This window comes from Nelumbo nucifera, chromosome 6, assembly GCF_055504915.1.
Source record: "Nelumbo nucifera cultivar China Antique chromosome 6, China Antique-T2T, whole genome shotgun sequence".
NCBI classification, from domain to species: Eukaryota; Viridiplantae; Streptophyta; class Magnoliopsida; order Proteales; family Nelumbonaceae; genus Nelumbo; species Nelumbo nucifera.
This window is the reverse complement of record NC_142654.1, coordinates 29,572,701-29,594,381: the sequence shown is the minus strand read 5'-3', so window position 1 is coordinate 29,594,381 and position 21,681 is coordinate 29,572,701. Positions and strand designations below refer to the sequence as shown.

Sequence of the window (21,681 nt, the reverse complement as noted above, 5' to 3'; positions counted from 1 at the left end):
TGATTGTATGCATGCATATATGCATACATAGACACTTATTTGTATGCATACAATTCTTTTTTGACAAACCATGCATATATGCATACATATGCACATACATAGTATATCCAATTTTCACTGTTCATTTTTCAGATTCTGGAGAGGTGAGGGGGATTCGGTCCCATTGACCGCTTTTCCCTTGTTTATTTTTCACGTTTGTGTAGGATAATATCACTTATTCAAGTAAATGATACCCATCTCCTAGGTGGGTAAGTAACTTTCCCACATGGGGAAATGTGACAAAATGTATTGGGATAATTTTGTCCATTCTAACAATGACTTCTATGAATAAAAGAGTCATTGTTAAGAGCTCTATAGGCTGATCGACCAACCCTAAATCCCTAATTTGACCTAGGTTTGAACCCAACCTGAATGTAGCAAATTTTAGTGTGATTGGACAAGAATTGGATAATTCAAACTTGATGGGCTTGGGACTTGGGTCCAATTCTTAGGGTTGGACCTGGGTTGAGCTAAAACCCAGCCCAACCCGCCACCCCTACCATTCATATTAGGGCTGCAAGTCAGGACGGGTTAGGTCGGGTTGAGGCCAACCCTAGCCCAACCCTATGTTCTAAACCCCCAACCCTAACCCTAATCCAACTCGACCTACCCAACCCTAACCTTAACCCTAACCCTAACTAATTCCTTCAACCCTAACCCAACCCAATGTCATCTTTGGGTTGGGTTGGGCTTGGGTTGGGCCCAACCCAACCTTCCCATCCCTTAAAATCTAGTAGAAAAATAAGTATTTATTTATCATGAGTTATGACTTATGATAGAATTTTTCTCAAAAATATAAATTCATGAAATCAGCAATAATGAAACATAAAATTATGAAAATAAAGTCACTAATAACAACTCATAGGATTAAGCAAATAATTTGAATCTATTTGATAGGTCACACATAAAAATTACAAGACAAAAGGAAAAGAGAAGTAGTCAAGTACCTGTGAATAATGAAACAAATGAACACCTCACCTATAACCCCAATAGCAATATAAGCATATACCTAATTACCTATAAAACAAAGAGAAACAACAATGACAAAATTAGTGAAAACACTCCTGAATAATAAAATAAATTATATAATTTAATACATGCAAATAAGTGGAATAGAAATCAACTTAACTTTTAGTTCAATTAGAAATGAATTCTTCATCTACAACTTATCCTTTGGCTGAATTTACAATTAGTTCTCATAGACAACATCACAACAAGAGTAAGAAATTACAATAATCACACTAGAATCAACTTCTCATGCAAAAAAAGAAAAAGAAAACAAACAAAGAAAAACACAACCATATCAATTTTAAAGAAACTATTTAAGCGCCACAATTATAAAATTGTTCCGAAGCTCCATATTCCATAACATGCTATTTCTAATTGTCCAAATATATAATAGATGGTTCTAAAATGTTTCATCCAATCATAAAAATAAACTCAAAAATCATAAATTCATATAGTCTTGGCTCTTAAGTCCCTGATATGATGAAAACTACTATTCCCTAGTCCTCGTGTCCTCCTACTCCATCATTCACTCTTGCGACCTAAAAAATAAATAATAATATGTTAACATTATTATAAAATATATTAAATAATAACATTAGATTATGCTTATTTAATAATCTTACCTTGAAAGAGACACATTACATGTTAGGAAAAAAGTGGAGTGTAGTATTACCCTCATCAACTAAAATGTCTGAAAAATAGAAAATATAGTCATTAGAGTTTCACATTAAAGTACTTCAATATTATCATAATTCATTAACATAAATAGATAAAACAATTCACCTTTTTCTACATCCTCAATTTCTTCTAATTTTCCTTCAGGCTCTAGTGTTGGGAACGCTGATCGTAACCAATTTTGTGCACACACTAAAGCTTGAACAACTTTAGGTGTTAGAGAACTGCAAAATCTGTTAAGCACTCGACCACTAGTGCTAAAGGCTGATTCTAAAGGAACTATGGACACTGGAATTGTAAAAATGTCTCGTGCCATAAAAAAAAGGGTGCGAAATTTAGCAACACTTGAACTCCACCATTTCAAAATATCAAAATGTTGTGTGTCATTTTTGATACTTTCTTCCAAATATCTATCCAATTCTGACCTTGATTGATTGATTTCTTCTTCCTTCAAAAAGCTCTAATATTCATCTTAAGTATTTATATTTTCATCATCCATAGCAAGCTCAACAGAAGGTCCAACCTCAGTAGTTGATGTTTGGGGGCCTGAATAAGTAATTTGATAGTATTTGAAGAGACAACTCAAGCCATCCATAACCTTTTCAATCATTTCATGAACCTTTTCAGCTTCATAAATCTTTTAATAGCAAAATTTCACATACTTTAATTTATACCTTGGGTTTAGAATCACATCAAATACCAACAATAGGTTAACCTTGTCAACATTTCCCCAATATTTGTCAAACTTTTCGGTTTTTGGGTAATTCAATTTTTAACAATTTTAGTTTTCATATTTAAAATTTTGGTTAATTGAAAAAACCGAATTAGCTAAAATTAATTATATAATATATAATATATAATGTGCTATATATTTATATATTAATATATTATATATAATGTATTATAATGAAATTAAATTTCATAATATATATTATAATAATATATACTATAGGTTATAATATATAATATTATATATATAATAACTAAATTCAGTTTTTAACCGAAATAACCAAAAACATAACTAAAAATTTTGGTTCGGTTATTTTAGTTTTATTGTAAATCGATTTCAATTTCGGTTTTAAAAATTTCGGTTTATTCAATTCGGTTTTTAACTGAATAAACCGAATGCTCACCCCTATATGTCCACATGTGTGTAGTGAGGCAAATGCATTGATCCATTGTTGAAATCATGTCTTTCAATTCTTTTTTTCATCCTTGTACAACTCTAAACAATCCTTTGTCACAGTTGTAAGGGACATGATATTAAATCTAGGCTGTAAAGCCCTCACAAAATCTTGGAAACCTTCATGTTCCACAAAATTGGAAGGCAATTCATCAAGAATTATCATCAGGGCAAGTTGTTTCTGACAATGCTCTTGTTCAAATTTCCAATTAACTATGACATATTTTCCTTGTTCATTTGATGTAGTTGGTTGAAATGACAAAACTTGTTGATTTTTGTCCTTTGCACTAAAAGGACATTTACTGCATTTGGATAAATGCCTAGAAAGTGTGCTAGTTCCTTGAGAACTTGCACACCTGAATTCTTGATTGCAGTAATTACAATTTGCCCAAGTTGGTTTTTAATCATCTGCATTTTTCTTTTTAATAAAATGTTTCCAAACAGAAGATGCATTTTTGCTTGGTTGCTTGAGTGTTACCTCTGAAGTTGCTTTCTTTGTATTCACATCATTATGAGGTCCAAACCCATTTTTGTTTTCCATTTCAATGTCATTGTCTCCCATAGTTGATATCTACAAAAAAGATAAACATATTATAACAAATTAGTATAATAAATAAACTTACATTTATATGGATGGTGATGAATTAACATATTACATATACAAGACTAAAAAACTCACATAAAAAAAGAGTCAAACACTAAGAAGAACAAACAATCGTGGAGCCAGGAGCCCACCCATTCACCTACATACCAAAGTATAGGCTATTGGGCTATATTGTTTTGCTAAAGGACCTAACCATATGACGTGGGCTTTCCATGAAACAACTCCAAAATTGTTCCAAAATTGGCCTTGCTGAATCCTGTGAAAACTGGTCCACCCATAAATGCAACTAGGCAAAAATTGGCCCAAAATTGTCTTGGCTCATGATAGGCTGGGTTCAACTAACTTGGAGGGTAGCCTCTTTAATCCATGGGCTTGAACTTGGAGAGTAGTTTGGTGGAGCCCAAATGTAGGTCATTCACAGGCAAAGGCAAATGTGCACCTTCAACCCATTGACATTTAAAATCTAATGAATAATTGGATACACATGTGACCTGTCGTTTACTCCAATGGAAAGAACCTGTTTTAAGTTTTTAATGTGGCAAATGGTTGATATCATTTGAATATTTTTTTTTTTGTTTTTTAAAAAATATTTTGTTGGTCTACCGAAAAGAAAGAATACTTAAATAGTTTTTTTTGAAAGAGAATACTTTAATAGTTTTACTCCTATTATGATTTTTGAGTTAATTATAGAGAAAAATAAAGGATAGAATAATTACACCAATTCTAAAATAATACAACCTTGATTTAGAATAAAAACAAAGATGAAGTCAGACTTTTGTTTACTTTTTTGATAAAATAATATCTTTCCTCTTTTAAACAAATATTTGTTTTAGATTTTAAAATAAAAGAAAGTTAAAGATTTGGCAAACCCAATGAACAATTAAACAATTAAATAGTACAACAACTAGAAAGTAAAAACTTAAATCACTAATAGAGTAACAGTTACATAAATAGTAAAATGACAGGCCCTATAGCCCTATTCTAATCATCCTAGGACAAGAAACCTAATCCAAAAGTCTGAAATAGTGTGTGTAGTAAAAAACTTAAAAACACCATTTGAGACAAAAAAATATTTAATGTGTGCCATCAGCCATGAGTTGTGAGTGACGAACAGGTGAACGGCTTATTCATATCTTTCCATATTAGTAAAAAACTAAAAACACCATTTGATGATTTAATCTCACGTGAAAGGAAAGGAAGAAATCAAAAAAATATTAAGATTTAACACTTACTAGTTATGCGGCAGCAAGCCATCAGGCAGCTATGGGTGATGGGTGTCTGGGCGGCAAACAGGAGAGAGTATAACACTTTAGTCTTTAGATGGGCGGCAAAGAGGAGAGGAGAAGAATAAAATTTTCAAAAAAGACAAGGTTATTAGGGTTTTAGTTTTGTTGATTACTTGATTAGGATGTGATTAACTTAAAGAAAGGCATGATAGTATATAGGGGGCTATTCAACTATCATACATTTAAACAAATCATTGTTTATATATATAGTAGACTAGTAGTCTAGTACTATAGGGGTCAGGTTCAGGTTCAAGAATTTCACCTCTAACCTTAACCTGATCATCAATCCGACCCAACAAACCCAACCTTTTCGGGTTTGGTTCAGTCCAACCCGACCCAAGTTGCAGTCCTAATTCATATATATATATATATTGGTAAAACACTCCTACCATTCATATATCCCATTTTGCCCATTTTTATAGATCCCATTCAACATCACTGAAAGAAGTATTTTTTAGCCATGATTATCTAACTAAAGATTTGGACAATTTTGTCCATGCCTTAATATATAGTTAACTAATCTTGAAAACCGTAGTGATGTCAATGGACTCCGAAACTTGAAATCCGATCCGACATGCAATCCGATTAAGACCCGAGGCCCAGACTAACGGGGTTGGATTTGGGCCGTTCGGCTTAGGAGTTATCTCCAACTTTCAGTATGGGTGCCGCCTGTCCGGTCGGGTAGCCGAAGAATATACACTGTATCGGGTATGGTCTTTCGGGCCGAGCCTTTTGACAATTTCCCAACCCGAGCCCACCCAAGTTCCCCGAGGCCCAGGACGAAGATCAAGCCCAAGTCAGCCCATTATTTAGCCTGATAAAACAAATGCAATGAAGAAAAGAGGTGAAGAAGATCCGCCGCTGTGTTCCCGCTACTTCTGTAGCCTCTACACTCTACCCTCTAGCGACATTGCAGAGAATACATGACAAGGTGGCAATTCAGTGAGCATTTCCTGAGGCTTGGTGGTAGAGGTTAGTCGACGTCGCCAATGGCGTTCAGGTTAGCTCATCGCCATTTTTCTCTGGTGTCCTATTCCTTTTTTAAAATACGCTTCTTATCCTACGCATCCGATTTTAACGAGCCCCTCCAAAACGAAGAGACGGAACTAAGGTTTTCAGAAACCCTAAAGCCCGCGCTTCCTTCTCTCCAGATATCCAAAGACGTAGACATGGTTTCCAGAATCTTAATCGAACAGCATAATCCTTTTCATACCATGGAATCCTCTCTACAACTTAATGGCATTAGAGTTTGTACTCATCTGGTTCACCAAACTCTAATTCGACTAAGAAATGTCTCAAAGATCGCATTAGGATTCTTCATTTGGGCAAAAGATCAGGCGAATTACCGGCATGATGCCGTCGCCTATGATCTGATGATTGATATATTAGGAAAAGTACGCCAATTCGATGTCGCTTGGCAATTAATCATTGAAATGGATCAGCTGAATCTGAGACCCACTTCAAAAACTTTTGGCATCTTGATTCGTAGATTAATAGCTGCAGGTCTTACTCGTCAAGCAATTCGTGCCTTTGATGACATGGAAAATTTCATAGAGAGAGAAGCGGATGGAGAAGATTTCCGCTACCTTCTTGATACGCTTTGTAAATACGGATATGTGAAGGTTGCTACGGAGATCTTTAATAAAAGGAAATTTAAATTTGAACCCGATGCTAAAACTTATACAGTTCTGATTTACGGTTGGTGTAAGCTGAACAAACTCCAAATGGCCGAAAAATTCTTTAGGGAAATGGCGGATCGTGGATTCGAGCCAAACATCGTTACTTATAATGTTCTCTTAGATGGAATCTGTCGGAGATCAAGTTTGCATCCTGAAGCCCGATTTGAGAGAACCATTCGAGCAGCAGAGAACTTGCTTGATGAAATGCATAGGAAAGGAATAGAACCTGATGTCACAAGCTATTCTATTGTTCTCCATGTTTATAGTCGGGCCCATAAACCAGACTTGTCTCTTGATAAGATAAATTTGATGAAAGACAAAGGAATTTGTCCTACAATAGCAACGTATACATCCGTCATTAAATGCCTTTGCTCCTGTGGTAGACTACAAGATGCAGAAGAACTGCTTAAGGAAATGGTGGCTAATGGAGTAAGCCCATCTGCTGCCACTTATAACTGTTTCTTTAAGGAATACAGAGGGAGGAAGGATGCGGATAGTGCTTTGAAACTTTATAGGAAGATGAAGGATGGATCTTCTTGCATGCCTAGCATGCACACATATAACATCTTAGTGGGAATGTTTTCAAAACTAGATCAGATGGACATTGTACGAGAGATATGGGATGACATGAAAGAGAATGGAGTTGGGCCAGATTTGGATTCCTATACATTATTGATTCATGGGTTGTGTGACAAGAAGAAGTGGAGAGATGCTTGCCATTTCTTCGTGGAAATGATAGAAAAGGGTTTTCTTCCACAGAAGATTACATTTGAGACTCTCTACCGAGGTCTCATACAGTCTGATATGTTGAGAACTTGGAGAAGATTGAAGAAGAAGCTTGAGGAAGAGTCTGTAACATTTGGTTCTGAATTTCAGCGTTATCATTTCAAACCTTATAGGAGGTGATATGCCAATTGCCAAGGGTATTGACTATTGAGTTAAGAAAAACTTCTGAGTTATAAGGTATTAACATTTCATTTTCCCACAGTTATGTTCCATGATTGATTCTTTTACATTATGGTTGATCTTTGAAAATCAGCCTGGACTATTAATCCTAGACTCCTAGAATAAAATTAATTTCTAACATTTTAGTACTTGTTTTGTTAGTCCTATCTGTTTCTACATTTAATTTTCCATGGTATATTTTTCCAAATCAAATTGAGTTATCAGTACTGTCTTTGTACTGCTTTAAACATGCAGGGCATAAACTTCTGTAAAACAAAGAGATTATTCTGGTTGAATTTTATTTATATTTTTCATTTTTCATCTTAGTGTGCTTTGTTTTTTACCACAATTTCACATAATGCATTTTTTGCATGTAATCCCCATGTCTTGATATGCTTCCCTTCTAACCCTTGCACAACTTGAATCTTTCTGCTATTGTTGTAATTAGTTATATCCATCAAAAATATATTCTGTTTTTTCATATTATAGTTGTTTGCATTTAATCATTCTTGTGAATGTATTTAAGCTAGTCTTAAATATGATCTGTTTTTTCACAACTTAAATTTATTCTAGGTATGTTAAGCTAGCCTTACATTCTCATTTCATTTCTTTTAAATTATTTCCTTTTTTAAATTCATTTTCATGGTAAGTAGTCTAGTCTAGGTGATATGGTCATTACAAGAACAAAAAGAAAAATCAAACCTGATGTTTTATGGATTTTTGTATAATTTTTTTACAGTAGGGGTATTTTGGTCATTTTTAGGTTGTTTGTGGGGTTTATTCTATTAGCTTGGTTCATCTAATCATAATTTAGTTGTGCATAAAAAAATGGTCATTGGTTAAGTAGCTTAGAAGGTTTTTTTTTTTTTTTTGAGTTGGAGTGTGAGTGATAGAATCAGGATTCAGAAGTCTGACTTTCCTTTATTTAGGAAAGAGTCAGGTTGACCTCATCAGTCTATACATGTGTGTATTATTGCAAAAATGTGGTGGATGATTTTGGAATGACATTTGAATGATTTTTCCTGTATACAATGCTTATGGTTTGTGATTCCGATAGACTGATTCTAGGCTTTCTCTTTGTACTTCTCTTTAATTGCAAGCAGCCATTACAGCTATGAAACCTTCAAATTATTTGTCAAAGGAGTTCATTCAACATCCCTTAACATGTTAGGCTACCTTGATATTTCTAATTTGTCTTGGTAAGATGGTGGAGGTGGACCATGTGACCACACATAACACATTAGGCTAAATTTGCAGTTCTTGATTGTCATAGTAAGGTAGTAAGTCTTGGAGGCACCCTCTATTTTTCCACATGTTAGTGGATTGTTTTTATGTTATTTGGGATCGGAAAAAAGGCAATCACACACTGGGTAATTTGGTTTTACATTTGATTGTTAGCATTTCTGTGTTTTGTTATAGGGTTGCAAGAAAGTGTTGTCACTTGTCACTATGTTAACTCATGGAAATCAAATCACCAAGGCATGCATTCATTGGGCGACTTGATTTTTTTACTTTAACCCGCTTAACATGTTAGGCTACCTTGACATTTCTAACTTCTCTTGGTAAGATAGTAGACCATGTGAACACACACAACATATTACCTTTGCAGTTCTTGATTGTCATAGTTAGGTAGTAGACCTTAGAGGTAGCCTCTATTTTTCCATATGTTAGTGGGCTGTTTTTATGTCCTTTGGGGTAGGAAAAAAGGGCGATCACTCTGTTGAGATTGCTTAGACAGGGGTATTTTTGAAACTTTTTCTCTTCCTTGTACTATTTTTGTAGTTGGCCCCCCAAGTAAGGGCTTCCTTGTAATTATTATTTTCAAAGTATAAAGTTTTTTTGAGGATGTGAACAATAACTAGAACACACCTCTCGACACATCTTCTTCTTCTTCTTCTTCTTCTTCTTCTCTCCTCTTGCTTTCTCTCTTCTCTAAACCCTAGTTTCATCTTTTGTTTGTCAACTTGGTATCAGAGCGGGTAAGGGAACTTGGAATACCTCTCCTGCTGATCCTCTCTCATGAGGTGAACTGCTGACGTCAAAGACCGCCGTCGGATGACGTCAGCAGTTTGTACAGGTGTCGGCGGCAGCCAATGAAACTTACATGGTTTGATTTGCCCTGATTTTAGAGGAATTTTGGTATGACTCTTGCCCTCATTCAAAGCTTCTATGATTTTTAGTGATTTTTTCAAGGGGAAAATCGCAGAAATTTCAGATCTAATGTCGGGCCTTGTACATCATATTTAATGGCTTCTTCTGCTGTAAAATCTAGACCATTCAAGTCGTTTTACTCTTGGGGAATGATAGAAAGTTGTCCTGTAATTTTCTAAGCCCTGTATAATTTTTGGGTGTTTTTTTTTTCTCCCTTTATTTTGCCGCCAACTTGGTTTTTTGGCCTCCTTTTGCATCTTAACCGTGTGGTGACCTTGGTTCTTGGGTTTGTGGCTTTGGTTAAGTATTGGGGGTCTTTTTTTGGTTGGCGAGAAAGTGTCTTGATAGAATATGGAATCATCTAAGGATGTTCAGATGGTTTCCAGTGTATTCCCGGGAAGTGCAGATATTACTAGTGGGATGATAACTACAGTTAAACTTGATGGAACCAATTTTTTAAAGTGGTCTCAATTTGCTAAACTTACTATTACTGGGAGAGGTAAACTAGGATTCATCACAGGAAATAAGGTGAAGCCAAATCTTGAAGACCTGAAATTTGCAAAGTGGGAACAGGATAACTCCCTTGTGATGTCATGGCTGATTTGCTCAATGCAACTTTATATTGCCCAAAAGTACATGTTTCTTCCAACAACCAAGGATATTTGGGATAGAGTTGTTGCCACTTATTCCCAAGTTAATAATACAGCTAGAGTGTACCAGCTTCGGAGGGAAGCTTGTAGTATGTGTCAAGGGGAGAGATCTGTGGCTATGTATTTCTCTTTTCTACAATCTATTCGGGAAGAAATGAATCACTTGAAAGCACTCGTATGGAAGGACCCTGAAGATGGTGAGCAATATCAGAAGTACATAGAAGAGAATAGAGTGTTTGATTTCTTGGCTGGCTTAAATTCAGAATTTGATTTTACCAGGCAACACATTCTTAGTACTGGCATTGTCTCTCTTGCTTCCGCTTACTCCCTTGTACAAGGGGAAGAAAGTCGAAAGACCGCCATTATGCAACCTCCTATGATTGATCACTTTGCTTTTATGTCATTTCGACCTAAGCAAAATACTAGCAAGCACCCTATTACTGAGAAGGCTAAGGATGTTATTTGTGATTATTGCAAGAAGCCAAGACACACTAAGGAAAGGTGTTGAAAGCTCAATCCTCATTTAAAGTCGAAAAAGTACAAAACCGGGAAGAAGGGCAACCTCACTTGTCTACAGTTGGTAATGGTGCTCAACCTTCTGATGTGCTTGATTCCTCTGACGTAATGGACAAACTTATGGATATATTGTTGCAGCTGGAAAAGAGTGGTACATCCTCCTCATTTGGTTCTAGGCCTAGTAATCCATCTAGTTCATATGCCAAAACAAGTACTGCACTTTCTTGTTCCACATCTTTTAACCCATGGATTGTAGACTCTGGGGCCAGTGCCCATATGACTGGTATACCCTCACATTTTACCTCATATAAGTTAACCCCAGGGAAGGGCAAGATTACTGTTGTTGATGGATCTCAGACCCCTATTTCGGGTCAGGGTGAACTCAAACTCACTCATAACCTTTCTCTTGGATTTGTTCTTCATATGCCCCAGCTATATAAAAATTTGTTGTTTGTTAGTTCTCTCACGAAATCCCATAATTGCTCAGTGACTTTTTTCCTATCCATTGTGTTTTTCAGGACCTAAGCACAGGGAAGATGATTGGAAGTGGGCATGAAGTTGATGGAGTCTACCTCTTTGATGGACCTTCAGAGCATGGACTGTCAAGCCAGATTGAGTTTTGTTCAAATGAAAAAATGAGTCTTTTGAAATTATGGCATTGTCGTCTTGGTCATATGTCTTTCAATTTTATAAAACTTTTGTTTTCAAACTTGTTTGACTTTGTGCCAAAGTTGAATTTTGAATGTGAAGTTTGTCATTTGTCCAAACAATGTAGAACCACATATTTTGCAAGCTATACAAGAAGTAATGTTGCTTTCCATTTGATCCATACTGATGTTTGGGGCCCATATGCTATCCCTTGCATGGGTGGGTATAAATATTTCATCCTCTTCATTGATGACTACAGTCGGTATACATGGCTCTACTTGATGAAAAGTCGGGATGAAGTTCCTATGATTGTTCAAAACTTCATGAATATGATAGAGACACAATTTGATAAAAGAGTGAAAATAATAAGATCTGACAATGCCAAAGAATACTTTGAACATCAGTTGCATAGATTTCTTGAAGATCGGGGTATTATTCACCAAAGTTCATGCAGTCATACTCCACAACAAAATGGGGTGGTTGAAAGGAAGAACGGGCATGTTGTTGAAGTTGCTCGTGGTTTACTGTTTCAAACTCATGTTCCCATTCGTTTTTGGGGTGATGCTGTTGAGACAACTGTATATCTTATTAACAGACTCCCGTCAAGGGTCCTAAACCTTCATTCTCCTCATCAATTTCTCTTCCCCGATGAACCTCCTTTTAATCTACCCCTCAAGATCTTTGGTTGTGTTTGTTTTGTTCATGACATGAGTCCTTCCCGACGTAAGTTTGATCCTAAATCAGTTAAATCTGTATTTTTTGGTTACTCTCCAGTCTAGAAAGGCTATAGATGCTTTGATGCTTTATCTAGAAAGAGATATGTCTCTAAAGATGTTACCTTTTTGGAGTCCTCTTCCTTTTTTCAGTCATTCCATCATTCTCTTCAGGGGGAGAATGCGAGTGAAGATTGGACTCCCTTCTGTCTTCTTGTTCCTCCCTTTCTTCCCTCCTCCTCCGGTGTATCGACCTCGGTCCTGGCAACAGTTTTTCATCAGGCACAATAAGAGGGTGGCTCCTGAAGCTGAATGCTCATCACAATCTGATTCCCCAGACTCATGTAATCTTGAAGCTCTTGATAATCCTATTATTGATTCTGACCTTAATCTTCCTATTGCCATTTGAAAAGGGAAGAGGACATGTAACAAGTATCCTATTACTAATTATGTGTCTTATGATGCTCTCTCACCTTCCTATTGTGCCTATATTTCTGTCATCTCTTCCGTTTCCATCCCTCGTAATTTTATAGAGGCAATGCAATCCCCACATTGGAAGAAAGCTATGAATCAAGAAATGTAGGCCCTAATAAAGAACCAAACTTGGGAGGTTGTTCCTTGCCCAAAAGATAAGATTCATGTTAGGTGTAAGTGGGTTTATATTGTTAAGCACAAGGTAGATGGCTCAATTGAGAGGTACGAAGCTCGATTTGTAGCCAAAGGATACACTCAAATTTATGGCATTGATTATCTAGAAACCTTTACTCTAATTGCTAAAATGAACTCTATTCGTGTGGTCTTGTCTCTTGCTGCCCATTACTCTTGGCCTTTATATCAAATGGATGTAAAGAATGCCTTCCTTAATGGGGACTTACAAGAGGAAGTGTATATGGACTTACCACCTGGTGTAAGCTTTCCTAATAGTGATGGAAAAGTCTGTCGCCTGAAGAAGTCGTTATATGGTCTCAAATAGCCCCCAAAAGCCTGGTTTGACAAGTTCAAAAATGCTATCTTAAAGATTGGGTTTGCTCAGTCTCAGGCTGACCACACCTTATTCATTAGAAGAGTTGATAGTAGAGTAACAATGTTGATAGTATATGTTGATGACATTGTTGTGACAGGTGATGATATCACAGGTATCTCACAATTAAAGTCCTTCATCGCTTCTAAATTTGAGATTAAGGACCTTGGTGATCTCCGATATTTTCTTGGCATTGAAGTTGCGAGACTCAAGAAGGGAATTTTTCTGTCACAAAGGAAGTATGTACTTGATTTGCTTTATGAAGTTGGGAAATTTGGTTGTAAGCCTGCAGAAACTCCAATTGATCTTAACCACAAGTTGAGTTCTACTAAAGGAGAAGTTCTTCCAGACAGGGGGATATATCAAAGATTGGTAGGTCGTCTTCTGTATCTCTGCTTGACTAGACTTGACATATCCTATGCTGTTGGAGTGGTTAGCCAATATATACATGAACCCAGGACATCTCATATGCAGGCAGTTAACAAAATTTTAGCCTACCTGAAAGGATGCCCTGGTAAAGGGATGCTGTATTCCAACCACGGCCATCTAAAGATTGAGGCTTACACAGATGTTGATTGGGCAGGGTCAATTGATGATAAAAGATCTACATCTGGTTATTATGCCTTAGTGGGAGGCAATTTGATTTCGTGGAAAAGTAAAAAACAATCTGTGGTTGTTCGTTCTAGTGCTGAGGCAAAGTATAGGGCAATGTCTCATGAAGTGTCTGAACTACTCTGGTCGAAAACCTTATTGACTGAGATGGGCATCCAAGCAGATATCCCATGAGACTATATTGTGACAATCAACCAGCCATAAATATTGCCCACAATCCTGTCCAACGTGATCATACAAAGCATATTGAGGTGGATAGGCACTTCATTAGAGAAAAGGTTGCTAGCGGAGAGATTTGCCTTCCTTTTGTAAGGTTGGAAGACCAACTAGTTTATTGCCTTACTAAAGGTGTCCACCATCCAAAGTTTGCTAAGAACCTTGACAAGTTGAGCATGATTAACATATATGCTCAGCTTGAGGGGGAGTGTTGAGATTGCTTAGATAGGGGTATTTTTGAAACTTTTTCTCTTCCTTGTACTATTTTTGTAGTTGGCCCCCCAAGTAAAGGCTTCCTTGTAATTATTATTTTCAAAGTATAAAGTTTTTTTTGAGGGTGTGAATAGTAATTAGAACACACCTCTTGACACATCTCCTCCTCTTCTTCTTCTTCTTCTCTCCTCTTGCTTTCTCTCTTCTCTAAACCCTAGTTTCATCTTTTGTTTGTCAGCTCACTCATTGGGTAATTTGGTTTTACACTTTTTTGTTAGCATTTCTCTGTATTGTAGAGTTGCAAGAAATGTTGTCACCATTGAAACTCATCAAAACTAAATCAACTAGGCATGCACTGATTGGGTGATTTGATTTTTCACTTGAAACAATCACTTGACATGTTAGGCTACCTTGATGTTTCTAACTTAGCTTGGTAAGATAGTAAACCATGTGACCACACACAACACATATTAGGCTAACTTTATAGTTCTTGGTTGTCATAGTAAGGTAGTAGACCTTGGAGGTAGCCTCTATTTTTCCATATGTTAGTGGGCTGGTTTTATGCCCTTTGGGGTAGGAAAAAAAGTTAACCAGTCACTGGGTAATTTGGTATTGTTAGCATTTCTCTATTTTATTGTAGGTTTGCAAAAGAAAATGTTGTTACCATGTTAACTCATTGAAACAAAATCAATCAGGCATGCACTGAATGGGTAATTTGATTTTTCACTTGAGCCGATCACTTAACATATTAGGCTACCTTGACATTTCTAATTTGTCTTGGCAAGATAGTAGGCCATGTGACCACACACAACACATATTAGGCTACCTTTGCAGTTCTTGATTGTCATAGTAAGGTAGTAGACCTTGGAGGTAGCCTCTATTTTTCCATATGTTAGTGGGTTGTTTTTATGTCATTTAGGATTGGAAAAAAAGAAATCACTCACTGGGTAATTTGGTTTTATATGTGATTGTTAGGTTTCTGTGTTTTATTGCAGGGTTGCAAGAAAGTGTTGTCACCATGTTAACTTATTGAAACCAAATCATCCAGGCATGCACTCATTGGGTGATTTGATTTTTCACTTATACCAATTGCTTAACATATTAGGCTCCCTTGATATTTTTAATTTGTGTTGGTAAGGTAGTCGATCATACGACTACACACATCACATATTAGGCTACCTTAGCAGTTTGATTGTCATAATAAGATAGTAGACCTTGGATGTAGCCTCTATTTTTTAATATGTTAGTGGGTTGTTTTTATGCCATTTGGGGTAGGAAAAAAGGCAACCACTCATTGGGTAATTTGGTTGTATGCTTGATTCTTTGCATTTCTGTGTTTTATTGTCGGGTTGCAAGAAAGTGCTGTCACCATGTTAACTTTTTTTATCAGCTTTGCCACCATGTTAACTCATTGAAACCAATATGCCAAAATCCCTAGGACTGATGGAACATGGCAAGTTAACCCCTTAAGACTATCACGTTTGACATACCATCTTACTCCACAACTCCCCAGCCAACATCTCAGTGGATCAGGTAGCTTTCACTTTTGCAGCACTAGCTCTCTCACCAGCAGCTCTCACTCTAGCAGTAGATATCTCTTTCCATGATGGCTCTCACTTTGTTTCAGGTAGGTGTTTCCATTGGTGGCTTTCACTCTGCTGCATATCATGGTGCTGAAGTAGCAGTAATGGTAGTGCATGTAGAGGAGTGATTTTTTATTGTATTTTTTGCCATTTATTAGTGCCCATGTATGTGAGGAAATAAAAGGAAAGCAGATACAATATATAAAATAGAATATGTTTGATTCAGGATTTAGTAATTTGAGTCTATATAATAATAAAATAGAATATGTTTGATTCAGGATTTGCATATCTAATAGAAGGCTTAAGATGGAACAATAATTTATTGGATGGAGAACCATTTTTTTTAAATTAATCCTTTTTCCCATTCTGTTTTATTTACTGATAGTCAGATCTTTGTTATGGTTCTGCTATTTATCTCCTAGCTAAACTTTATTCCATTGTGCTTTATGCCCTGTTTTACCCATGACATGAATTTACACTAAAAATATTCAATGATGAAAAAAGAATCTACACTAAAATATAAAGTGTTTGACACATACAATGTTTATTTAGTGGTATGTATGCATTGCAGTTTTTGCCCCATGGGCCATGTTATCACTCCAAATTCAACTCTGATGCCAATGGTGGATATGATGAAGGTATAATTTTGTTTTGTTCCAAATCATTCTTTAATTATCTTTCTAGTTTGGTTCTGAACCATCACTTCTAACTCATGCCTGATGAAGGATTCAGTCAATTTTTAAGTTGCACTCAGATCCTGCGACGTGGATGACATATGATGTCTAAATCCACTCAAGGTGGAGATGGTGCTGGTGCTGTACAGTTAAGAAATGCAATAACGCAAAGGTAGCCAATTTCTTTTTCTTCATCATCATCTAACCCTTGTCCCAACTATAATGGGTTACATGAATTTGTTTCATCATTCTGTTCTGTGAAGTGCCTTATCCAACTAAAAACATTTCTTTTATTTTTCTTCATGGTGTGAAGAAGAAAAGATGGAAAAAGGTTGAATGAAACTCCAAGTATCCCACCGTAGATTGGGTCCTAACTGGTATCAAGCTTGAGAATGATTTGATTATTCTGATTTGTGATATGATGAAAGTTATAACTGGGACCAGTCTAGTGGTAAGTCGTGATTCTTGAAACATCAGTAGATTGCAAGTTAGTTACTAGGGTCTTATATCCATCTAAGGTCTTGCATACCCAGACCCAAGATATTTCCCTTGACCTTTTGTTTCTTTTTGGTGCTGGTGGGTGGGGGGGGGTCTCCCTTGAGAAGATACACTAGATAGAAGGGCTACCTAGTACCTACTAGTCTAGATTTTTTTTTTTGTAGTATTATTGTTCTTCTTTTTCCTACTGTAGTATTCTATTTTTCTGGAAGGGAGTGTGTTGGTTCTGGGAAAGCAAGCAGGACCCTTGAACTGTCCAATAAGTGAAAATATTTCCTGTTGTAAAGAGGAAATGGAATCAATTGATTTCTTAAAGATCTAGGGGCACCTTGTTTAAATTGTTTCTTGGCAATCGTAAATTATTGAAATGCCAAGATTGGATTCAATTCATTACCTACTCAAGGGGCTGGCATGTGGTAGATGTGAAACACACCGGAGTATCTATGTATAATATTAATGAATTTGTTTTGGGCTTTTGGAAAATATGGAGCTATAGTCTTTCTATATCAAACCAGAAAATTAAAAAATAATTGATCATTAAGGGAGTGTTCGTCAATGTATAAACAAAAAAGAACTGTCACATCAGCAAAAATGTATATTTTTTTGCTGACATAGCATTTATTTTTGCTAAAAAACCATTCAAATTGGCCAATACCCCCTAACTCAAGTATTTTTCAAGTATTAATGAGATTTCCATTGGTTTCATAAGTGAATTGATATATATCATTATATCTTAATTCTTCCAACATTTTTCCAAATGTACCCCTATGGTTCATATTTTGCAATTTGCATAAATTTTTAAAATATGTTTCTTAAGCATTTATACCTTATGTGAAGTCATCTGGGCCTTGGATTTAGTGTTGTTGATGCATTTGTGAGATTTATGGGTTTTTCTAATATATTTACACATATCGTTATTGTTCGACTGTATCCAAGTATTTGCCAAATGTATCCTGATACAACTTAAAATCAAAGTTCAAAGTATCAGCATGCTCAATTGAGTATAGAGCATGTATGATACTCTTTTTTTGTACTTTTTTTGGTCTTACAGACCTGTACTTTATTGCCATCGCTTTTATTTAAACTTGTGCATTTTAACCAGTTCAAAGTATTTAATGTATGGATTACCCTAAAAACCAAACCAATACGTATCATATGATGCATGTCAATATGTTGCAATACTTTCAACCTTTCTTAAAAATTACCTTTCCAACTTTATTTGTAATACCAATACTTTTAACTTTGATTTGAAGTCCAATTAAACTAGCACAAATAGAGTTATTAATTAGAGTATGAGTATGAAGGGTATATTTATCAGGATGAAAGTTTTACAATGTTAAAATAGAAAAAGAAACACTTGTGTGGCTTTGGGGAAAGATGGTGTAACGGGATCTCTAGATGTCTCACTTCGGCTCATTATTCTGTGCTAGTCAATGGAGTAGTAAGAGACTTCTTTCTAGCCTATAGGGGTTTAAGACAAGGTGATCCACTATCTCCTTTCCTTTTTACTTTGGTGGTAGATGTGCTTAATAGATAGATTTCCAAAGCAGATAGGGAGGAGGTAATAAGTGGCTGGAAGATTGATAGAAATAGTGTTTCAGTGACCCACCTTCAATTTGCAAACAATATTATCATATTTTGTGAGGGAAGTGATTTGAGGTTAGTGAGCAACCTTAAGGTTCTAATAACCAGTGAGAGTGTCTCCAACCTTAAAGTCAACTTTGAAAAGAGTTGTGTGGGTAGGTATTCATTTGGAGGATAGTGAGGTTGAGTCCATTTCTGCATACTTGGGATGCTCTGTTGCCTCCTGGCCCTTGACTTATTTGGGTTTACCTTTGGGTGAGAATCCTAAGGAAAGTAGCTTCTAGAATCCAATTGTGGAGAAATTTGAAAAACGATTATTGGTAACATGGAAAAAGAATCGCATCTCCTTGGGGGGAAAGATAATTTGATCAGGGTCTCACTTACCAATCTCCTGGTGTACTTCCTTTCTATTTTCAAGATCCCCTCTAGGGAGGCTAGAAATTTTGAAAAGTCGATGAGGGATTTTCTGTGGGAATCATGGGTGAAAAAATGGATCATTTAAATAGTTGGGAGATAGTTAGTCATAGTAAAGAGTGAGGGGGCTACGTTTAGGGAATTTGGTTCTTAAAAAGGAAGCCTTGTTGGGAAAGTGGTTCTGGAGATGGTCAATGAAGAGAGAGAGAGAGAGAGAGAGAGAGAGAGTTTGTAGCTTAGTGTGGTGGGTAGCATTCATGGCTGTTCTAATTCAGGCTAAGGTGCCAGAGTATCTCGTTGGGCTACCCTATCAACACCTTGGAAGGCAATACATGGCATTCTTCTCAAATTTCTCCAATGTGTAAAGTATGATGTTTGTGCGGGCAATCTTGTTCTTTTTTGGGAAGATACTTGGGTGGGTAACTTGCCTCTCAAAGACCTTTTCCCCTCTCTTTACTCTCTTTCCCTTTATAAAAAAGAACCTATTTCCTCGTTCCTCTCCCCTCCAGTCCTCCCTCTTGCTTTGAACTAGGAATCTGGGACTTCAGTTTTCGTAGAGGTTTGTAGGTGGCTGAACTTCCTCGTGTCACTAAGTTGCTTTCTTCTCTTGACAATGTTTGTTTGGGCCCTTCTTCTAATAAGAGAGTAGAAACTGCAGAACTCCAAACTGATCTGAAACCTGTGATAGAAAAGTAATAAGAAAAAAAATTCTACAAAGAAGAGAAGAAGAGATAAATAGAAAAGAATGGGAAAAGGACAAAATCAGATCTGGCCGCCTTAGCCAACTTACCAGTTTATTATCTTTGTCTTTAGAATCCCTACTGGGGAAGCTATGAGATTAGAGAGGTTGATGAGGAATTTTCTTTGGGAACCCAAGGAGGAGAAAAGGGATCACTTAGTAAGATGGGATTTGGTCTGTAGGAACAAAGAGTAGGGTGGTTTGGTTCTAGGGGAAATATAGTGTGAAATAATGTGGCTTCATTTGGTAAATGGTTATGGCGGTGGCCCCAAGAGAGTGGCTCTTTGTGGCATGAGATGATCAGTGGTACACATGGACGTGAGTGGAGAATAGTTGGGATGTTGGCTCATCTCATTGGGCTACATTGGCTTCACCATGCAAAGCAATTTCAAGGATCCTCCCCCAATTCCTTCGTTATATCAGGTACGATGTTTGCTCTAGGAATCTAGTAAGGTTTTGGGAAGACATTTGGGTGGGTAATTCAGCCCAAGGATTTGTTTTCTTCTCTCTATTCAGTTTCCCTGTGAAAAAATGAGCTTGTTGCCAAGTGTCTTTCTTATCCTATCACCCCTGATTTTGTGTTGGGATTTTGGGTTTAGAAGGGGTTGAGTAAGAATTGGCTTGTGTTACAGATCTTCTACTTCTCTTGGGTAATGTTTGTTTGATGAAAGGATTTGGTTCCCTTTGCCTAAAGCTTCCTTTTTAGTTGCTTCTTTTTTCAAAATCGCTTGTCCTCTATCTTTTTACCTGTTGTGAGGATTATTTAATTGTTAGTTTATAGTTGCTGTTAGTGGGTTGTCAGCTTAAGATGCTGTCAGTTAGTTATTTTCTTTCTTTCTTATTAGTTTGTTTCTAGGGAGTGCCGCCAGGGGCATACTTGTAATCTCCATTCTTTTTATATTAAGTTAATATAAATAATGAACTGGCGGCAGCCAGAGGTAGTTTTCTTTTTCTCTCAATCATATCTTCCTCTTCTTCTCTTTCTCTCGTCTCTCTCTCTCCATGAATGATTACATGGTATCAGAGCAAGGTTCTGGGCTATAAAAGAATTTCGGTCTCTTCTCCTATTTGAACCTGCTTCATCCTCTTTTCCTTCTTTGATTTCTTGGATGTGGAAGACAGAGAAACCCTAATAGACTACTTGTGGCTCTTCCTTTGGGTTCTTCCTTGGTCGTAATATCAAGGAAACCCTAGTCGAAGAAGAGCGATGCAGAAAGAGACTCCCTTTCTTCTTTGTTCGATGCTATGAAGTCAGTTTCTGGTTGGCACCTTCGTACAGGTGCTAGACAGGGTATGTGTTCTTGTTTTTTTGTTTTTAGCCAATGGTGTGAAGGCCTTATTCCTTGGTTCTATACATTCGTTTGGATGCTGGATTGTTAGACTGTATGGGATGTAGTCGGACTGATAGTATACTATTTCTAACGTCTGCCTTGGCCGGTGTTGGACCGATTACTGGGCTGTTATAATGACTGAACCATCACTGAGTTGATTTCAGCAGTTTTTTGTTTTCTTTTCCACATCTCAGAAGTAAATTTCTTGAGGGTTGGTATTCTGTTTGTGGCTGTTGTGTAGTTGTGTGGGATTTGGTTTGAGTTCAGTAGTACTCTATGGAAAACTATGGTTCAACTTCATCGGGGGTTACACCGACCCGCAGCACAGCTGGTATGGGAGATGAAAACATGATGTTTCCCATGCCCATTACCCCTTTAAATGGTCTAAACTACCTGGAGTGGGCTAAAAGTGTAAAACTTTATGTAACGGCAAGGGGAAAAGCTGGTTACATAAATGGAAGGGTGAAAGAACCCAAGAGTGAGACAACTGAACATGATAGGTGGGACCAAGAAAACAGTATGGTGATGTCTTGGCTCCTTGCAGCCATGGAACCTGATGTGAAGAACTTTATGTGGGCAGACACTGCTAGTGAGATCTGGGAACAGGCCAAAACTACCTATTCTGAGCAAAGGCATTATGCCAAGGTTTACCAGTTGCAAGCTGAATCCTCAACCTATAAACAGGGTAATCGTAGTTTG

General features: G+C 36.8%; 2 protein-coding genes and 1 pseudogene across 5 annotated transcripts in view; all 3 read left to right on the top strand.

The window, feature by feature from the left end:
• The first annotated feature begins 5,638 nt into the window (after window positions 1–5,638).
• LOC104598481 (pentatricopeptide repeat-containing protein At2g13420, mitochondrial-like) overlaps window positions 5,639–21,681 on the top strand; it is a 31,627-nt gene continuing 15,584 nt past the window's right edge. The window contains exons 1-4 of one of the 4 annotated variants that reach the window (XM_088890212.1): window positions 5,648–7,437; window positions 15,598–15,786; window positions 16,314–16,380; window positions 16,468–16,588. In XM_088890212.1, coding sequence (XP_088746338.1) covers window positions 5,785–7,380 — 1,596 coding nt within the window. In that variant the 5' untranslated portion in view covers window positions 5,648–5,784 and the 3' untranslated portion in view covers window positions 7,381–7,437; window positions 15,598–15,786; window positions 16,314–16,380; window positions 16,468–16,588. Of the gene's footprint in view, window positions 7,438–11,254; window positions 11,566–15,597; window positions 15,787–16,313; window positions 16,381–16,467; window positions 16,589–21,681 lie in introns of those variants that run through there. The other 3 variants (XM_010260557.3, XM_010260558.3, XM_010260562.3) reach the window with 3 other exon arrangements.
• Window positions 9,922–10,728, top strand: LOC148790714 (uncharacterized). Its single transcript, XM_088890340.1, has one exon. The coding sequence runs from the start codon at window positions 9,922–9,924 to the stop codon at window positions 10,726–10,728; it is 807 nt and encodes a 268-aa protein (XP_088746466.1).
• Window positions 13,182–13,904, top strand: LOC109114786 (secreted RxLR effector protein 161 pseudogene; annotated as a pseudogene).